General features: G+C 52.6%; 1 protein-coding gene across 1 annotated transcript; it reads right to left on the bottom strand.

Annotated features, from left to right (window-relative positions):
• Nucleotides 1-2155: 2155 nt before the first annotated feature.
• On the bottom strand, nucleotides 2156-10264 carry CEACAM16 (CEA cell adhesion molecule 16, tectorial membrane component; the record flags this gene model as incomplete). The annotated part of the gene is made up of 7 exons (XM_082436179.1): nucleotides 2156-2575; nucleotides 4428-4754; nucleotides 6835-7113; nucleotides 8062-8337; nucleotides 8665-9009; nucleotides 9325-9522; nucleotides 10228-10264. 7 exons carry the CDS (start codon nucleotides 10262-10264, stop codon nucleotides 2511-2513), a joined length of 1527 nt encoding a protein of 508 aa, XP_082292305.1. The 3' UTR covers nucleotides 2156-2510.
• Nucleotides 10265-20546: the final 10282 nt, after the last annotated feature.

Raw genomic sequence — 20546 nt, forward strand, 5'->3', positions numbered from 1 at the left:
TAATCTTCTATCCATGTAAGCTACTCTTACATGTACCAGTTTCTCTTTTATCTTATATATTAATGTCCTCTCTCTTTGTTGTTTGTGTTATTTCCAGTCTCTCTTAGCCACTGAAGAAAAATTCTAGCTGATATATATGTTACTGACTCTTATGTGAATATGGAGGGGTGGGGAGAATATGGACGCTATTTCCCCTTTTGGGGCTGTTCCTGTTGTTGGGGTTAAGGGTATGGGCTTAAATCTATCCTCACTTCCTAGCTGTGCCATTGCCTGGAACCCTCATATTGGAGAACATTGATTTAGCTAATAACTTTCAAACTCCATGGAGCTCCCTTAGTGCCCACTCAGGTGGGGCAGAGTCAGTGGACAGAATTTTTAGTTCTCTCCTTCCTTCGTTGGCCAGAATTGGTCACATGGCGACCAAGAGCTGCAAAGCAGTCGGGGAAAGTGAGTGCCTGACATTTTCAGCTTCTTTTATGGGAGGCAGTGCCTGCCATCATGAAAGAGGAGAGGGGAGTGGCTGTTGGGGAACTATTCTCTTCCCTCAGTATATATATTTATTGAGCATCTAACCTGCTCTACTTCAATCAGAACAGTTTCTCTTTTATTTTATATATTAGTCTCCTCTGTCTCTTGTCATACTTGCAAAAAGTTTGTCTATTTCATTGGTATTTTCAAAGAACCAGCTTTAGGCCTTATTGACTAACTCTTTGTTTTATTTTATACTTCATCCATGTCTTCTTTTACTTTTCTTAATTCCTTACCTTTTTACTTTGGTTTATTTCATGGACTTTTTCTAGTTTCTTGAGTGGCAACCTTATTTTGCTCAATTTCAAAATCTTTTCTTTTTAGTGCTCTCAATGCCTTTAAGCCTTTAAGGCTATCATTCCCCCACCAAGTGCAGCTTTGGCCATATCCCACAGTTTTTTTCTCTCTCTCTCTCTCTATATATATATAGATATAGATATAGATATTATGTTTTCACTGGCAATTGATTCTGGTTGGTATTTTGCATTTTAATTGCCTCTGTAATCCAAGTATTATTTAAATTTAAGGATATTTTTCAAAAATGTGTAGAAATTTGGTGAGGGGGAGGACTATCGCTTTTGAATTGATATCTACTTTTATTGCATTGCTATTTTAAATAATATATTGACCTACCATGTAAGTTCGCATTTGAGGAAAGGGCTCTGAGGCTAATAAAATGGTTTGGAAAACTCTATTCTATCCTAAGTCCACACATTTTTACTGATGGACAAATTGAGAGTCTAGTGAATCCATAGCAAATGCAGGATTCTAACCCAGATTTTATAACCCTCATTCTGGGTACCTTTCACCACTCACCATCTCAGCTCAACATGGCCATCCCCAGAAAGGATCTGTCTTGAAAGTTTCTGGGAAATCTCTCTACTAGGCCTTTCCATCCTTGCCCAAATCTCTCTTTCTACCCCAAGCCTGGAGTCTGCTATTACCACTTCTGACTAACACCAAGAGTCTCCCTATAGTGGGTCATCTTGGCTGGGTTAGGCTTGCGGCTCATACCCTACTAGTGAGAGGAGTTAGAAGACACACTCCTTCCGGTTCCCACTGCCCTGCTCTCCACCCCTCAACCCCACCCCTGCCCCATTTGCATTCATTTATTCATAGGGGCTTTTTTGTGTGTTTAGAGGAGGAGGGAGATATTTTTAGGACTGTGCAAGTGATGTTTGAGATACATGGGGTGGGGGTGGGGGAATCCCAGGACAATGGAGGACACAAAAGGGCATCTTTGGTTAAATGGATGAGGGCCAGAAGATGCTGGAACTCTTCTTGAGAAATTTGGTCATTCTTTGTCCTGTGCACATATCAGTCCCTGGGTTATGGAGTGAGGCGCAGTGTAAGGGAGGGCCGTGTTCAAACAGGGCAGCTGTTTGGTGCCACGGGAGGGGCACTCTTTGGGCCACTGGGAAGCAGGACCCTCAGATATAACCTGGGGAGATGTGGGAAGGGCCTAAGGCCCTGACATCAAGCAGTGGGGGCTTGGAGCCCTGTGCTTTGGGCACCCCTGCGCATGCATGCAGCCAGACTGAGAATAATCTTGGGTGGGAAAAGAAGCAAGGGTGGTGACCAGGAATGGCAGGGTTGGGAGTGGTGGAAGGAGAGGCTGACACAGGCGTGTGTTAACCAGGATGTTTATAGCCTCTGTGGCTCTCCGACAGCTCAGTGAAGGAGCAGGGCCCTGTTGGCTCTAACTCTAGGGTGGAAGCAGGAGAACCGTGAACCATGGTCCTGCATCCTTGCTGGAAGCAAGTGGTCCTCCACTCAGGGGGAGGAAACAAGGAGGGTGGCACGAAGAGCTGGTCTCTCTGGAGGTCTCCAGGGCCATGGTGCTACTCCAGGGCTGTGGGGGAGGATGGGGCACAGGGGTGGAGGAGGCCGTCAGGGAGGTAGGGGACCAGGTCCCCAGTGCCCCCATTCCTTCTTCTCCCCTGCCCAACCCTGGCCTCCCAGCGGCCCCACCCGCCCCATGCTCAGCCTGTGGCAGGTTCAGGTTCAGGAAGGTGGCGTTGGTCCTTGTGCGAGGAAGGGAGGTTGACTGTGAGAAGAGAGACAGAGTGAAAAGGAATTCCGAGGCTTCATCGGGGGTGGCCTGCTTCATTGACCAGCCTTCTCCCCCTCAACACTGACCCAGAAAACTAGGGTTTGATGAGTGAATGGGTGAAGGAGGGCGCTAGGGTGTCTGGCAATGATTGGGTCCCTGATCCTGAAAGGTTCAAGTCTGAGGGAGGGGGGGTCACTGTCCTTAACTCAGGGACATGGCTTCTGAGACTGCCTGCTCTGATGGGGGAGGCAAGGCTCCAGGGACATGACACCTCAGACCTCTGGGGATGCTCAGTCTGAGGGGGGAGACACGGTCCCCAACATCTGGGAGCTCCCAGTCTGATGGAGGAGACATTGTTCCTGACTTCTGGGAGCTCCCAGTCTGATGGGGAGACACGGTCCCCAACATCTGGGAGCTCCCAGTCTGATGGAGGAGACATTGTTCCTGACTTCTGGGAGCTCCCAGTCTGATGGGGGAGACATTGTTCCTGACTTCTGGGAGCTCCCAGTCTGATGGGGGAGACATTGTTCCTGACTTCTGGGAGCTCCCAGTCTGATGGGGAGACACGGTCCCCAACATCTGGGAGCTCCCAGTCTGATGGAGGAGACATTGTTCCTGACTTCTGGGAGCTCCCAGTCTGATGGAGGAGACATTGTTCCTGACTTCTGGGAGCTCCCAGTCTGATGGGGGAGACATTGTTCCTGACTTCTGGGAGCTCCCAGTCTGATGGGGGAGACATTGTTCCTGACTTCTGGGAGCTCCCAGTCTGATGGGGAGACACGGTCCCCAACATCTGGGAGCTCCCAGTCTGATGGAGGAGACATTGTTCCTGACTTCTGGGAGCTCCCAGTCTGATGGAGGAGACATTGTTCCTGACTTCTGGGAGCTCCCAGTCTGATGGAGGAGACACTGTTCCTGACTTCTGGGAGCTCCCAGTCTGATGGAGGAGACATTGTTCCTGACTTCTGGGAGCTCCCAGTCTGATGGAGGAGACATTGTTCCTGACTTCTGGGAGCTCCCAGTCTGATGGGGAGACACGGTCCCCAACATCTGGGAGCTCCCAGTCTGATGGGGGAGACATTGTTCCTGACTTCTGGGAGCTCCCAGTCTGATGGGGAGACATGGTCCCCAACATCTGGGAGCTCCCAGTCTGATGGAGGAGACACTGTTCCTGACTTCGGGGAGCTCCCAGTCTGACTGGGAGTCATGGTCCCCATCATCTAGAAATTCCCATTCTGATGGATGAGACATTGTTCCTGAACACAGGGAATTTCCAGTCTGAAGAGGAAACACAATTCCCACCACCTAGAAATCTCCATCCTGATGGAGGAGATCGTCCCTATTTCAGTTTGAGAGATTAATTTACCGTCTGAGAGTAGGAATTCTGTTCTCACTCTTATTGTAACGCAAAGCATGAAACATGATCCCCACTGCCGAGGATGACAGTCTGAAGAGGGAGGCAGGACCCGCCCTCTGTACCTCTAGTCTGATGGGAGAGCTAAACGCCCATCATTAGCCTATTCCCCCAGTATGGTGGTAGAGGCAGTATCTCCTGTGTTCTATGGTCCAGGAAAAAGGATGCCTTACCCTCAGACTACACACTGTATTTTAAAACCTTTGGTCTGGTGTGCCTCTTACAGAAGAGAGAAGGCGTGGAAGCCCCGTTTAGTGTCCCCAGTCTGATGGAGGAAGCCTATCTACCCCTGGTCTAGATCATCAGTTTGACAGAAGAGGCACGAGCTCCATTTGGGGAGTCCCAAGTCAGATGGAGAAAGCGGAGCCCCTCTTCTGGGAGCCCTTGTCTGAAAAGAGGCCCCCCTCTCCCCGTCCCCTCCCGCACACTCACGGGCCACCTGCAGCTCCACTTCCAGCGTCTCAGTCTTGCCCTGCAGCGTGACGGTCTTGAGTGTGTAGCGGCCGGCGTCGGTGAGGTTCAGCTTCTGCACCAGCAGCGAGCAGTTGGCGAAGCCCACCTCCCGGCCTGTGTGCGCGGGGCCTGCGATCCAGTTCCCCGACGGCAGTTGGCTGAGCAGCCGATTGGGCTCGGAGGCAGGCCCGCGGTACCAGGCATAGACCAGCAGATCCTTGGGGTAGCCCTGTACGGTCAGTGTCACGTCCTGGCCCTCCATCGGCCTGGTCGGCATCGGCACGATTGTCATGGCGACCGCAGCCGCTGGGGAGAGAGCGAGGGGGCTGGGTCAGCTGCGCCTTCGCGGGGCAGAGCGTCCCCCGCCCACCCCCGGCCAGCTCACATATGCCTCCCCCGGCTGGCACTCCCCATGCGGGTTGGAGGGAGGGAGACAGAGGAAGGAGGTGACTTGTGTGGTATGGAGGTGGATTTTGTGTCTCAGCAATGCCTGCCTGCCAGGGAGCTGTCTTCACCCGTCAGATTGAGAAACCCCAATGGGGGCTGTCTCTTCCCCCATTAGACTAGGAATTTCCAGCCTTTGGGGGAATATCTCTCCCATTAAACTGGAAGACCTTAGAGGGTTGAGTCATGTCTCCTCCATCAGATTGGAAATTCTCAGAATATGGGGGCCGTGTCTCCCCCATCGGATAGTTGGGAGCTGTGTACTCCAGGTGTTGTCTCTTCTGTCAGCTCAAGAGACCTCAGAATATGGGGGCTATAGTTCCCCATCAGATTGAAAGATTCCAGAGGGTGGGAGGCCATGTCTCCTCCATCAGATTGGAAATTCCAGATTATTATCAGGCTGGGTCTTTCCAGTCAGGCTGGGGACCCCAGAACTTGAATGGGGGCATGTCTATCCCATCAGACTGGAAATTCCTAGAAAGTGGGGGGCTTGTACTCCCCCATCAGATTGGGAGTACCCCAAAGGTGGGAAATGTGTCTCCCCCATCAGACTAGGAATTCTTAAAAAAAAAAAAAAAAAAAAGCCATGTCTCCTCAAGACCATGTCTCCCCCATCAGAATACAAAATCTCCTCAAGTGTCTCCTGTGTCTCCTCCATCTGATTGGAAGCTCACTGAGGGTGTCTGTCATGTCTCCTTCATCACTGCTGGAATGGAGTGTGAGGCATTGCCTCTTCTCCCTGACTGGCAGCTCTTGAATAGGGAGGCTATGCTTCCCTGTTTCAAGGCCATCTCTGCAAGGGCAGAGACCATGTCTCCTCCGTCAGATCAGAGTCTCGCCCAGGTGGAAGAAGGGTGACATCTCCCTTTCCTCTGTCTCTCCCCTGGCACCTGCCACAGGGGTGCTGACGGTTTAGGAGGCCGTTGGGGGCACTCTACCCACTCCCTGCACATACCTGCACACCTTGGACACCACCCCCCCCCCATCTTGACCTGCACAGACAGGGCTCTGGACAGCGCCTGAGGTCATCCGGTCCACCCCCCTGTCTCCTGCCAACACCAGCTGCTAAGGCCCCAGTAGGGTGGGGCAGGAGGTACACTTACCTCTGGGAATGCCATTTCTGCTTTGGGTGAAAGAGTATCCACCCTTTGGATGAGGCCCAGCCTGTTAGTAAGAGGGAGGGAGGAGGGAGGGAAGGACCGTTCCCACTGTCCCTGGGAGATGGTGGCCACTTGGGAAGGAACCAAGGCGGAATGAATGAGGCCCTAATGTTCAAAGCCACCATCCCCAGGGGATGAGAAAATGTCCCCTGAGGATCCTGATGGCTCTGAGAACACCAGCTGTGTCTGCACTACCCCCACCGCCAGGTTGTTTCAGGACAGAGGCAAGACAGTGCCTCTCTCGCTGTGTTTTTCCATTTGCCAACGACTGGCTGTGATTTTCCAGGAGTGTATGCGTGTACGCGTGTGTGCGCGTGCGCACACCGGCATCTGGGCCAGATAACTGGGTTATCTAGTTGGATGCGCTGAGGTTCAGCTGTCTGTTTGGCAGGGAGTGGGTCCAGCCTGGAGCAGCTGTGACAGACTGAATTTAGAACATGGGCACCCGTATGAAGGGACATCCGAATGTTCTCCCACTCTGCAGCTGCACGGTTTGGGACATGTGGCCCATTTCTCACTTTGCCAACCCTCAAGGAAGAGAGCCTGATTTGTCAGTTGTTTTCTGGGTGACAAGGCACAGACTGCCTCTTTTTGTCACCTGGATGAAGAGGGTCCACCTGATATGCCACTTTGTCACTTGGCCAACGAATGGGTTGAGAATCTCTCACTCTCCAATCATCTCTTGGGCAAATGGTGGCCTAATGGCGGGTAGAGCAGCCAAAGCTTGAGTCCAGCTGGGCCTCCATGGAGGGGGGGGGTTGGTCAGGCCGGGGACGACTCACCAGAGAGTTTGACCACCACTGAGGCAGATCCAGACAGCAGGGTCTTGGGGTTCTTAGCAATACACGTGTACGTGCCCTCCTGGGCTGCCGTCATGCTACTGATGTTGAGGTGGTCTTGGCCATTCTTTAAGGCCCGCCCATTGAAGACCCACATGTACTCAGGCTCCGGGCAGGACCGGGACATGCACCACAGCGTGAGAGATGTGTTGAAATCGACTTTGATGGTGCAGCCCGTGCGGGTGGTGGAATCCTGGAGGATGGCCACGCGTTCTGGGCCAACTGTGGGGGGGTGGGAGGGAGAGAAATGGGGCAGTGGAGGGAGAGGGTGGTCGAGGTGGGCACCCCCCTGGCTTTCTTTCCACCAGGATGGGCCCCTGGGAATATCTGGAGGGGAAAAAGAGCTCTGGCCTTTTCGAATCCCACATGGATCTCTAACTTGCTCTGAGATCTTGACAATCACCTTCCCTCTCAGGGGAATCTCAGTTTTCTCTTCTGTAAAAAGAGGGTGTTGGGCCAGACAACATTTCAAGATATTTTTGAAATCTATGGTTTCCATTAAAAAAAAAAAAAAAAGTCTAAATGGTTTCTGATAAGCCATTCTAAGAGTCTAGAATTCTAGCGTTCCAAGAGCAGATGTTTCTATGTTCTAGGATTCTAAGATTCTAGAAATCTATGTTTCTAAGATTCTAGGGTTGGGTGGCTCTAAGGTTTTAGAATTAGATTCTAAGATTCTAAGAATTTCTGCTTCTAGAGTTTCTAGGATTCTCAGAGTCTAGAATCCAGTGCTTCTTAAATCCAGAATGCCCTGGTTGTAGGATTCTAGGTTCTAAGTTTATCTACATTGCCGGCCCTCGTGTACCTGAGTGATTTCCTTTCTCTGGATGCCACACTGCATATCTGCTGCCCCTGGGAATGACTCCATGCTTTGGTTATGTTTTTAATTTTATTTCCCCTCCCATTCCACCACTCACGCCATCCCCCCTCCCTTTCAAAACCGACCAGTCCTGGAGGTATTGATTCAAAGGGAAGGATTATTCAATTTCAAAGGTGGTCTTTCGTCCTTAGGAGATGGGTCAAGTGCATTTTATGAGGAATCCCTGCTTTCTAACCCCAGCTGGCCTACTGACTCACTGCATGCCCTTGGGCACTCTCTCCTGGCCTCAGTTTCCCCATCTATGAGGTTGGGGCACTGGGTATCTCTGCAGGGGCTGGGCCAGGAGGACTCACAGTACACGGTCAGGTTGATGGGCTCGCTGCGGCTGACACTGACCGGGTTCCAGACCTCACACTGGTAGGCTCCGGCCTCCTCCCTGCGGATGCCGTGCCGGGTCAGCACCCGGCCGTCAGGGGACAGGCCGAGGCGGACGGCGATGGGCAGGGTGTCGCCGTTGAAGAACCAGCGGACCTCGGCGGGGCTGGGGCTGCTGCATGTCAGGCGCAGGGTGTCCCGGCGCTCCACCAACGCCGTGCCGTTGGTCATGACCACAGGCTGGGCCAGGATCTCTGTGGGGCAAGAGACAGAGGGGGAGGGGGCCGGGCACTGCCTGCTTCCAGGGCCTCCCCCTCCCCAGGCAGGGGGCATGGCTGGATCCCGGTGGTGCCCCTGAACCCCCAGCCAGAGGGGCAAAGAACAGGTTGAGAGGCAGGTTTAATCCCAGAAGCCATCTGGGAGGAGGTGCGCATTTTAATGTTATTCTAGGTCAGGTTTAATGTTTTGATGGTTTTAATATTTTTTAGAGTTTTTTTTGTTTGTTTGTTTTTTAAAGAAGGATTGGGAAGGAGATGGGAAAGCCCAGCTGGGGAAGAGGGGGCTCTGGGGGGGTGTCTCACCATAGACCTGCAAGCGTCCGTAGCCCACCTCCGTCTGAAATTGCCTGTTGAGAGTCTGCAGGATGTAGGTGCCCGAGTGCCCGGGCAGGGCGCCCTGGATGTCCAGGCCGCCGTCGGGGCGCACAGCCTCCCGCCCCGTGTGGGCCGGGCCAGGGGTCTCATCGCCTGTGCTTACGATGTAGCTGGCCACCAGGTAAGACAGACTGAGCGTGGGCCCCGCATACCAGTTGTAGGCAAGCAGCTCCCCTGAAAGCCCTTGGACAGCCAGTGTGACGTTGTCGCCCTCGGCTGGCTGGGCAGGCTCGGGGGTGATAGTGATCTCGGCCCCCGCGCTCAGGAAAGCGGCTGAGGAAAAGGAGCCAGAGGGGTGGGATGAGGTGGACTTGATCGCTCCCCACGTTTGATGGAGGGGGAGATGTGGCTCCTGGTACACGTGTTCCTCCCACAAGTAAGTGCGCAGAAGCTGTCAGCCAGGTGTGGAGTCTCAGTCCTGGGGAGGGGGCTGTGATCTGAGGGTTGGATTTGATGGGCTATGCTAAGGATCTAGCCTAAGTCTTTGCGCACAGCAAGCTCACAGCACATGCTCAGCCTGCAGGACCTTGGATACCACCCAGAGGGTTCCCCCCCTCCCGCTGTGAGAGTCACTAGGCCTCCACTTACGAGTGCAGCCCCTGGGCCCCGACTCCCGGTCCGGCGCCCTTCCTCTGCCTCTCCAGAGGCAGAAAGTAGGGCCGTGATTAATACACTCCACCCCTTCTGTTCTCAACCCAACAGATAAGCCCCAAACCTGACTAGCTGGTTGGGGCTGCCTGGGTTTGAATTGTGTGTGGTTGCCTGGATTGGGAAGACGCGGCGGTTCTCACGTAAGAAGTGCTTACATGCTTGGCTTGGTTTCTGGTACTTTCCGTGCTGATAAAGGCTGACTATGAGCGAGGCCTCTGGGTCTAGCGCTCAGCCCTGCCGCTTTCTGGCTGTGTGACCCTGACCGGTGCCTTGACCTCTCTGAGCCTCAGGCTTCTGGTCTATGGAGTGGGGGGTCATGGGTGGGCCTTCTTCATAGGGTGGTTATGAATACGTGGAAAGCATTTAGAATAGCATCCAGTAAGCACTAGTAAATGCTGCTTGGGATGACCTTCAAACGACCCCAGGAGTTAGGCCCATTTCATAGATGAGGAAACTGAGGCCGAGAAGAGGAAGGCAACTGCCCAAACCATAGCCTGAGGGAGGGGCAGAGTGGCTGGTTACAACTTGCTCTAGTTAAGGCTTCCAGAGCTCAGTAAGAGTTTGCCACATGAATGAAGGCATAGCAGTGGTTCCCTTGCCCTAGCCTACACCCCGCTCTTAGAAATCTCCAAAGTCCACCCTGAAAACCTCTCTGGGTGACGGTCCCCAGCCTGCCCCACACTGGTGACTCTTAGTGGAGCAAATTGTGCCTGTGTGAAGCAGAGCTATCCCCCGGACGTGCTGGATTTCCGGCTGACACCTTCCCTCCCCAGGCCGGGGATCCCCTCCCTTCCCCGAGGCCGTGGGGGCTGAGGTTCTGGGGGCGCCATTCTCGCTCACCACTGAGGAGGAGCCAGCTGCATCTGGTCAGCACCATCTTTCACCCCAAACCCAGCTCTTGGAGACAGCGGCGTTGGCGGCCCGATGCTCCGAGACCCTTCCTGGTTGGGGTTTGGCTGCGTCTGGCGCCGGACCTGGGAGGGTTCGGTGATTTGGAGCCGGGGGAGATCACCTGAATTTGGAGGGATCGAGTCACCGAGGATCTGGGGCCCCGTTTGGGTACCAGAGCAGGTGTGGCAGGCACGGGCCAGGGGCCACGACCTGGCCAGGCCTCCTGGGGCGCTGCCTAAACTTCTTTGTGCCGAGGACCCAGGTTTGGTACCAGGAGAAGAACCAGGTCATCGGGGAGGAGGAAGGAGGGGCAGGGGAAGATTTTAGGGCAGTTCTTACCCACGGCCCAGGCCCTGGTCTCCCTGGTGAACTTGGGGGTCACCAAGGGATAAACCCATCTGTTGTGACTGCCGTTTTCCCAGCCCCAAAGCTGTGGGTGACCTTTAGGTGTCATCTCAGTGGCTGCCCTGTGCTGTGAGCACTGTCAGAACCCCCACTGGCAGATGGGGAAACTGAGGCACCAGGTAAGGGCTCTGACTTACCCAAGTTCCTGCAGGTGGGGGAGGCCTGTGTGGCTCTGTTTCCAAAGCCACACAGAAGGGAAGGCTGGCGGCTGCACACTTCCTTTGGGGCTCTGCTTCTTGGCCTCCTGCGTGGGGCTGAGAAATCCACATTCTCTCTCTTCTCCTCCTGAGGCCTTGTTGTTTCTATATGTCAAATGGGTGTATGTGGAGACTTTGGGGCTACAGAGAGTCCAGTTTTGACCTTGGCTCTGCACTTACTAGAAGTGGGGCTGGGAGCAGCCCCTTCCTGAGTCTCCGTTGACTGCTCTGAAAAAGAGGGATGGTGTGGCCCCTACTCAGGGTTGTTGAGAGCAGATGCTACATGTCAGGAAGTTAGCCGGCACCTGGCAGAGTCGGATCCCAAACATGAGGTGTGGTTGACGTTACTGGACCTAGTTCCACTCTTCCCAGCTTCCATGACCCTGGGCAAGTTATGGAGCCCACTGGGCCTCAGTTCCCTCATCTGTAAAATGGGAGTCATGATTGTACACTCCTCATGGACTGCTGTAAAAAATGAAATGAGTGAACTTGTGTGAAGTACTTACCACGATGCCTGGCACGGAGCAAGGCTCAAGAAATCACTCATTCATTTATCCTACAAATATTGAGTGAGCATAGATTGTCTGCCAGGCACTGTCCTAGAGGCTGGTAGGTAAAATCCCTGCCCTCATGGGGCTGACATTTGCAGGGTAAACAAATAAACAAAGTCTATTTCACACTGGATGGAGATAAGTGCTTCGGGGGGAAAAATAAAGCCAGGAAGGGACTTACCTGGTGGTCCAGTGGTCAAGACTCCGTGCTCCCAATGCAGGGGACCCGGGTTCAATCCCTGGTGGGGGAACTAAGATCTCGCATGCCACTCAGTGCGGCCAAAAAAGAAACAGAAAAAGAAAAAAAAAAAAAAAGCCAGGAAGGGGGCTGGCGATTTTGGAGTTGGGGGCAGAGTGGGGGGGTCAGGGAGGATGTCTCTGGGAAGATGATGTGGGCAGAGGCCATGGAGGGATCTGGGGGAAAAGCGTTCTTGACAAACGTGTTATTATCGGTATCTTAATGGCTTCTGGGTCCTGGTTTCTCCAAGGCCCGAGCATCCTGCTTCTGGGCAGGGGGCCATACCTGTGGCTCACCTGTCCTGGTTTGCTCCTCCAGCGCCTCGTCCTGAGCTGCCCTGGCAGGGCGGGGCTCTGATGTGGGGGTAGTGTGAGGTGAGAAGGGTGGGTGCGGCCAGGTGAGTTGTGGGTGACCTGGCGCCTCCTGTTCCCTCCACCCCTCCTGTGACCTCACCTCACCCTTCTCTGTCCTGGCCCAGCCCTCTCCCCTGAGCCCGGGACCGGGACCTCGTCCTAAGTGTCATTCAGGATGCCTGCCCCCCTCCCCCGATGTCCCTGGGCACCTCTCCCTCACCCTGTCCCACACTGACCTCGACAACATCTTCCCCCAGACCTGCTCCTTTTCCCTGTCCTCTTATCAGGGATTGGCGCCACCATCCACCGTCCCTGGGACAGAGAGACTGGGCCTTGTCCCTGAAGTCCAATCCGCCTCTCCCCACCGCATACCACACCCTATCATGCCTGCCTCTTAAATGCCCTGTGTGCCTTTGTCTCCCTCCCCATAGCCCCTGCCCTGGTCCAGGTCTCCCCACCCCCAACCTTGTCTGGCTTCCCCTCCCCAACTCCTCCCTGGTCTCTGGCCCTGGTTTGGCCCCCTCTTGGTGCCCAGAACCTGCTATGGCTCCCCAGTGCCCTCAGGAGAAAGCCCAGCTCCTCACTGTGGCGCTGCATGGCCTGGCCCCTGCCGGCTTAACCAGCCTCACGGAACATCCCTTCCTTCTGGGAACTCTCTGCTCCAGTTATTCTGCCTCACTTGCGCTCTCTCTACCCAGCACATCCCTGCTTCCCTCTGCTCTATTTCATTGCCTATGCAACAACTCCTCCTCCTTCTCCAGGAAGACCTCCTTGACTCTCAGACTGGGTTAGGTGCACCCCTCATCCTCAGTCCCAGCCCTGACCACCCTGGGTCCTTACTGTCAGGGGGTGTTTCTTCAAATGGACTGTGAGTCGTGGGAGGGCAAGACCAGGGCTGTTGTGGTCACCACCGTGTCCCCAGCACTGCCCAGCACAGGATCGGATACAGAGCAGAGGCTGAGAGAGTGTTTGTGGAACTGGACACCAGGGGTAGATGACACAGAGAGAGGAGTCTCCAGGGAGGTCCAGATTTCTGGTGATTTGCCGTCTGGCTGAGGAGCGGGAAGAGTTGCGGCTATTAGAGACTTAGGGGCAGATCCCGGCTTTCGTCCAGACTCCGCCATGGCTCCATACCACCCACAGCATCACACCGACCCTTCTCTGCTGTCCTTGCCCTTCCCGATCCGCTCCCAGCCTTCACCTCCCCAGCCCTTCCTCAGGTGCTCCCAGACACGAGCCCAGATTTTTGGTCCAGTTGAGCCCTGCAGTTTCTTGAACACCTACTATGTGCCAGGCCCAGAGGGCAGAAAGTAAACCTGGCTACCCTGGGCAGGGGCCTTTGCCTGTCTGGGCGGTGGGTGGTGGGTGATCATGACACTGACCTCCCTGGGATTCCTCTGAGGGTGAGGGACAGCAGGCGCGTGGAAGGCTCAATGTTGTGCCTGCCCCACAGTGGGCACCAGGGGCCATTGTTCATTCACCTTTTAACAAACTTTTACTGAGCATCTACCAGGTGCCGGGCACTGTGCTAGGCGCTGGGTTATAGCCACAAATAGGACAGACAAAAATCCCTGCCCCATAGCGCTGACCTTTTGTTTGGGGAGATACTCAACTGACAAATAAACGCAAACAGGTATAATATATCAGGTGGAGATAATGCTATGGAGAAGAAGAAAGCAGGGGAGGGGATGGAGGTGTCTAAGACACTGTTTCATGTAGGGCCGAGAGAAGATGTTTTAGGAGGCGACACTGGAGTAGAGTCTCAATGAGGGAACTGTGCTGAATCTGGGGGAAAAGAATTCCAGGCGGAGGGAACAGCAAGTGCAAAGGCCCTGAGGCAGGAGTGTTTTGGTGAGTGTGAGGCTGGTGTGGCTGGAGCAGAGTGAGTGAGGGCAGAGAGGGAACAGGGGCGGATCCTGCAGGGCTCTGTGGGCCGCAGGAGGACTTTGGTTTTTACTCTGAGATGGGAGCCCTGGGAGGGATGTGAGCAGGAGAAAGATAGGAGCTGACTTAGGTGTCAATAGGATCTTTGGGCTGCGTGTGGGGAACAGACTGTGGGAGGTGAGGGCAGATGCTGGGAGGCAGTGAGGTGACTGCAATAGTCTAGCTGTGCTGCCAAGTATGGTAGCCACTACCATTAGCTTATCCGAGTTTAGATGAGCTGTGAGTGAAGAGTACATACCAAAGTGGTGAATATTTTGTAATGTACAGGAGTACTGAATCACTATGTTGTGCACCTGGAACTAACATAGTGTTGTAGGTCAATTTCACTTCAACTAAAAGAAGAGAAAGGACACGTAATCACAGTATCCTAATAGGTTCTGCAGTGAACAATATTTACATCGTTATAATGGTGCAAATGCTAATTATTGATATAATTAAAAGAATGATAAAATTTTGGGGAGAGGATGAGAGGAGAGGTGGAGGTATTAAAACGTCATCTCATAACATCTACAGATTAAAAGATTTTTTCTCTTCTTTTTATTGTATCTATAGGAGATGATAGATTTAACTAAGCCTATTGTGATAATCATTTCATAATGTATGTAAATCAAATCATCATGCTGTACACTTTAAACTTATACAGTGATATACGTCAATTTTTTCTTTCTTTTTTCCTTTTGGCCATGCTGTGTGGCTTCTGGGATCTTAGTTCCCCGACCAGGGATTGAAACCGGGTCCTCCGCAATGAGAGCAAGGAGTCCTAACCACTCGACTGCCAGGGAACTCCCTATGTCAATTTTTTCTTAATAAAAGTGGAAGAAAAAAAAGATTCTGAAGGTGAAAAAAAAAACCCACCAAATATTGAAGATTTATTGCAGACACACACACAAAAAGAATGCAAAATAGATTGTTCACTTTTTATATTGAGTCCATGTTGAAATGATAACATTTTGCCTAGGTTGGGTAAAATAAATTCATTTCACCTGTTTCTTTTTACTTTTCTCCATGTGATACTAGGACATTTTAAAGTGTATATGTGGCTCACAACGTATCTACTGCATGGCCCGGGACCAAGCAGGAGGTGGTGGACCAGAGAGAGGAGAAGTGGCCAGATTGTTGATATATCTTACTAATGACACATTATCCATGTGGACATTGTTGGCTTTCCCTGTTAGCCAGCATCACCCTCCCTCCCTGAGAACCCATTTTGCAGACAAGGAAACTGAGGCTCAGGCCTTAGCTTCAGGAGGTTAGAGTGGGTAAGTCGTTATCTTCTCCGCAGCTGGGGACAAGTTTCTCTGACCTTGTTTTGTCAGCTCTCTCCCCCCACCCCTGCTCTCTTTTCTTACCAGCCACATCATTAATGCCCTAGGGAGCCGGAGGTGACCTGGGACATCCTCATTCTGTCTCCCTGCTGAGACCCCGCCCACTACTGACTTAATATTTGTAAGATGGCCTGGGCTCCCGTGGCAGGACCTTTGGTCCTGTCCTCCTGGGCGAAGCTGAAGCGGGTTTCTGGACCCCCCTTTTCTGTTCCCCTTATCTCTTCAGAGCGAGGCTGAGGGAGATGTAATATTTACTCATGGATCTGACTTCAGGGTGTGGCTTCCTGTGCCGGCCTGGCAAGGTCTGGCCTTGGTCCTGGGGAGGCTGTTATGTCCCCTCAATTCCTCACCCTCGAAAGAACACCCAGGCTACTGTGCCAGAGGGAACAGGGGATTGGAGGGGCAAGCCTCAGACCTTCGCACGGGCTGTTCCTTTTAGCTGGATACCCGTCCCTTCCCCCCTCCCCCACTCCTTGTCCCCGTCTCACCTCATTCACCTGGGTTTTTCCAAGTCATTCGATCGTTTAACAAATATTTATTGAACACTGACTATCTGCCAGGCTGTGTTGGGCAGACAGGCAACATCCCTTTCCTTGTGGGGCTAAATCCTATTGGAGGGAGATGGGCCATAATCAAGAAACTGATAGAGCGTATCATGTCAGGTGGAGATAAGTGCTATAAGAATATGAAATAGGGCAAGAGGATCGGGAGTGGCAGGGGTTGCTCTTTCGGTAGGGAGGGGTCAGGGAAGGTCTTTCTGAGGAGATGTTTGAGCTGAGACCTGAAGGAGGTGACCGAGGGGGACCGTGACGATCTGGGGGAAGAGTGTTTTTGGCAGAAGTCTCGGCAAGTGCAAAGGCCCTGGGGCAGGAAGGTCTTGGATGAGTGTGAGGGTGGCAAGAGGCGGGTGTGGCTGGAGCTGAGTGAGGGAGGGGGACAGTGGGAGGAGCTGGTTATAGAAGGAGCAGGGAACCCAGAACAGGGCGCTTTGGACGCCGCAAGGTGGCCCATTATAGGTGAGTCAGGTGATGGTAAGGTCCAGCTTGTGGTATGAGAGCCAGTGAGGGACAGAAGGGAAGGGTCTAAGTGTGGGGTGAGGGGCTGCAGGGGGGCAGGTTGGTACATGTGAGGGGCTGGGCTTTTCAGGAAGACGGTCGAGGGCAGGAAGTGAAGGGCAGAATTAGGGAGGTGGAGGGGAGCAGAGAGAGTGCCAGGGTTCTCTGGGGACCCCAAAAGGGCCAGAAGGACCTGGGAGGGGTGACCTGGCTAGGTATCCTTCCTCTCTGGGCCTCATTTTTCCCATCAAGAATGTGGGATGGGTTGGACTTGGGTTTAGAGTTATGGTTAAGAGCAATTTAAAAGCCATTTTTTATTCTGGAAAACTTCCAAAGTTTACACACTCATCAAAAGCAGAGGGCAGAACAATGTCCTTCCCCCCACATCCATCACCCAGCTTGAGCCGATCTTATTTCCTCTCCCCTACCCATGCTCCTTTCTCATTTAGTTGAAAGCAAATTCCAGCCATGGTATCCTTTTATTCATAGATACTTCAGCCTGTATCTCTAAAAGATAAGGACTCACAAAAAACAAAACAAAAACCAACCCTCACAATGTCATTATTTCACCTAAAATGTGAAAACAAAATCAACAGTGAACAATTCCTTACCCAGTCAGTGACCAAATTTCCAGTCATCTCCTAAATGTCATAATCTCTTTACCAGCTTCACTGAGGCATACTTTTCATCCCATAATATTCACCTTGTGCAGCCATTCCCCAAATCTAGTTTTAGAACACTTTCATCACCCGCAAGGGTTTCCTGGTGCCGAGATCCAAAAATGGTTCAATATTTTGAAACGTTTGCTTCATTCGTGGAACGCTTTCCTCAAGCGAAAGCTTCCTTGGAGCCCCAGTGTGTCCAGCAGATAAAAATACCTCGGTCTCAACACAGCCCACTCCCCCAGGTACAGAGAAGAGCCTGCACTCTCATCAAAGGTGTGGAGGGTGGTGAGGGGGCGTTTACACCTCTGAAGCCAAGCTACCCACACCATCTGACCCCGGCAGACTCTTTCAGAGTGCAATGTCCTTTTGCACACAAAGGGGTTGAATTTGGGAGAGAAGGGTTTTCCCCATGAATCATAATCACTCTTGGTCATGGCCCAGCCCACTTCCTTCCCCACGCAGCCACTTCCTCGTTTGTAAAACAAGGAGCCGCAGCCCTGAGAATCTAGACGTGCCGGTGGACTCAAGGGAAGTAGGTAGTGGTGGGCAGTGACCCCTGGTGGGTAGAGATGGGGCGGAGAGAGCCAAGGAGCCTGGAAGCTCCCAGTCCCAGCCAAGGACATTGGTCTCTTCCTAATTGGGCCAAACACTGAACCCACCATCAGCGATACCTCCTTTGGGTTAAGCATTGCCCTCTCCTTGGTGCCCTTTGCTTGGCCACACAGATCCCAACATTTTCGTGGGTGTGGGTTACATCTTGGTCCCTCTTCCTTTCAGACTGGAAACGTGCACAGGATAAAGCTTGGATGTTAGCAAGACTTTGGTTCCATTCCCGGTTTGTCCCTTGACAGCCTCTGTGACCTGACTTCTTTTTTTTTTTTTTCCCCCGGCTGCGTGTGGCATGTGGGACCTTAATTCCCGGACCAGGGATCGAACCCGTGCCCCCTGTGGTGGAAGTGCAGAGTCCTTAGCACTGGACCGCCAGGTAAGTCCCTTACCTGACCTTTCTTAGCCTCAGTTTCTGCATCTGTAAAATAGGGATAATCATGGTACTTGCCTCATGAAACTGTTTTGAGGATAAAATAAGTAAGTAAAGCACTTAACGCAGTGCATGGCGTTTGGTAAATGCTCAAGAAATGTTTATTATTAATTATTATTACATTGGCTTCCATATTGCCTCCCCCACTAGACTCTGAGCTCCCTGAGAGTGGGGCCTGGTCTGGTGCCCAGTTGAGTTCATTTGCCAATGAATGAATGGAGATGCTGGGCACAGGAAGGGAAGGATATAGGTAATGAGAATCCACACATGTTCACTTTTTCCACACGCATTCCTGGAGCCCCTGCCCTGTGCTGGGTGGTGCTGGGACCCACTGGGTGACTGAGGCAGCCCCCTCTGGGGGCTCATAGTCCAGCGGGGAGATAAGTCCATCTCCAGACAGTGACGACCCAGAGTGGGCAGGGCTGGGGTGGATATAAACTCAGAGGTGGGGATCTGACCCAGCTTGGGAGTCAGGGAGGACTTCCTGGAGGAAGAGGCATCTGAGCTGAGACTGGAGGATGAATACGGACCTGGGGCAGGTAGAGTGAAGTGATGTGGCTTCGGGCATGGAAGGGAATATGCAAGATTCTCCGAGAAGTTCAGTCCCTCAGATCACAGACCACAGGGTGGAGGTGAGGGACAGGGGTCTGAGAGGTAAGGCTGAGAGGCCCCCCAGGAGCCAGACCTGGCAGTCAGTTGAAGGCTGTGGTGAGGATCCTGGACTTTAAGGGCACTGGGGAGCCATGGATGGTTCTGAGCAGAGAGGGGCAGCGTCGAGTTTGGGCTTTAGAAAGATCCCTCGGGCTGTCTTGTGTTGGGAGGATTGGAGAGGGCAGGAGACCAGGTAGGAGGCTGGGGAGGCAAAGGGAGAAAAAACGGCAGCCTGGCCCAGGGCTGGGCTGTGGAGAGGAGAGGGGAAGGTCCAGCTCAGGCAACTAGGGGGCAGGGTCTGGTGCCTGCCCCAGTGAGACCGAGGGAGGGAGGCGCCCATGTTTCGGGGCCTGGGCAGCTGTGTGGACTCTCTGGGAGCCCCGAAGGGTAAAGAAAGGGGCAGAGGCTGGAGGCAGGTGGATGCGGGACACCACGCGGCCAGGCCCTGGTCCGTGGGTCTGCGTGGCTCTCTGCTGCCCCCTGCTGGCTCCGCCTTGAGTCGTGTCTTGCCTGCAAACCTGGCAACCAGGACGGATCCAGTAAAGCCCAAACCCAACCAGTGACAAAAGAAGACATTTCCTGGGCGACCATGCTGTAGGGTACACTCACGTTCACTGTCCCCAGTCCTACACCCCGGGTCTCCAGCTGCCTTCCCCTGCTGACACACTGAACTGAATTCAAGACTGTCCTCCCAAACCCTTCCCTTTTCTTTCTTTCTTTCTTTTCTGTTTTTTAAAAGCAGTGTTATTGAGACGTAATTCACATACCATACAATTCACCCATTTCAGGTGCACAACTCAGTGTTTTTAGTATGTTCCTAGGGTTGTGCAACCATCACCACAATCTTAGAACGTTTCCATCACCCCCAAAAGAAACCTTGTCCCCGTTAGCAGTCACTCCCCATGCCCCCTCCCTCCCAGGCCCTGGCAAACATTAATCGGCTTTCTGTTTCAATGGATTTGCCTATTTTGGACATTTCATAGAAGTGGAATCATACACTACGTGGTTTTTTGTGCTGGCTTCTTTCACTTAGCGTAATATTCTCGAGGTTCATCCATGTTGTAGCACGGATCAGTATTTCATTCCTTTTTATGGCTGAGTAATATTTCACGGTATGGATAGACCACTTTTGCTTATCCATTCATCTGCTGATGGACAGTTGGGTTGTTTTCAATTTTCAGCTATTATGAATAATGCTTCTATGAACATCTGTGAACAAGTTTTTGTGTGGACGAATGTCTTCATTTCTTGCAAACCCGGTCCTCTTGCAGTTTGAATGCCACCACTGTCTCCTACCCCTCATTGGCAAACCAGGCACCTGGGGGTTCCTCTGCTCTAGTACCCCGGCTTCCTCAGCACCTGTTCCATTCTTCCTTATAACATCATTCCCCCCTGGACATTACATTCGATGCTGTTTGTTGTCAGCTCTCTGGGGGTGGGGATCTCTGTGTGTGTTGTTCACGGCTATCTCCTCAGAGCCTAGAACAGCTGCACACAGCAGGTGGTCAATAAATATTGAACTGATGAAGGAACACATTATTGACAACACCCTTCTCCCTCACCCCGCACATCTAATCCAGGACAAAATTCTATCAATGTTTCATTCTAAATGTCTTTCAGCTCTGTGCACTTCTTCCCCAGCCAACCTCACCACTCTGGTCCAGCACTTGCTGAATGAATGAATGAGTCATTGAAGGAATAGATGGGGGAGAGCAGGCCTGCCTGGAAATTTCTCTCAGGAAAGCATAGTGGTTGAGTGTGGGCTCTGGTGTGAATCCTGATGGTGTATTGACTGGGCTGTTCATACAAATTTTCGTTCTCCCTATTCTGGGAACGTGGCTGAAT

This window comes from Balaenoptera physalus (genome assembly GCF_965194825.1).
Source record: "Balaenoptera physalus genome assembly, chromosome: 19".
NCBI classification, from domain to species: Eukaryota; Metazoa; Chordata; class Mammalia; order Artiodactyla; family Balaenopteridae; genus Balaenoptera; species Balaenoptera physalus.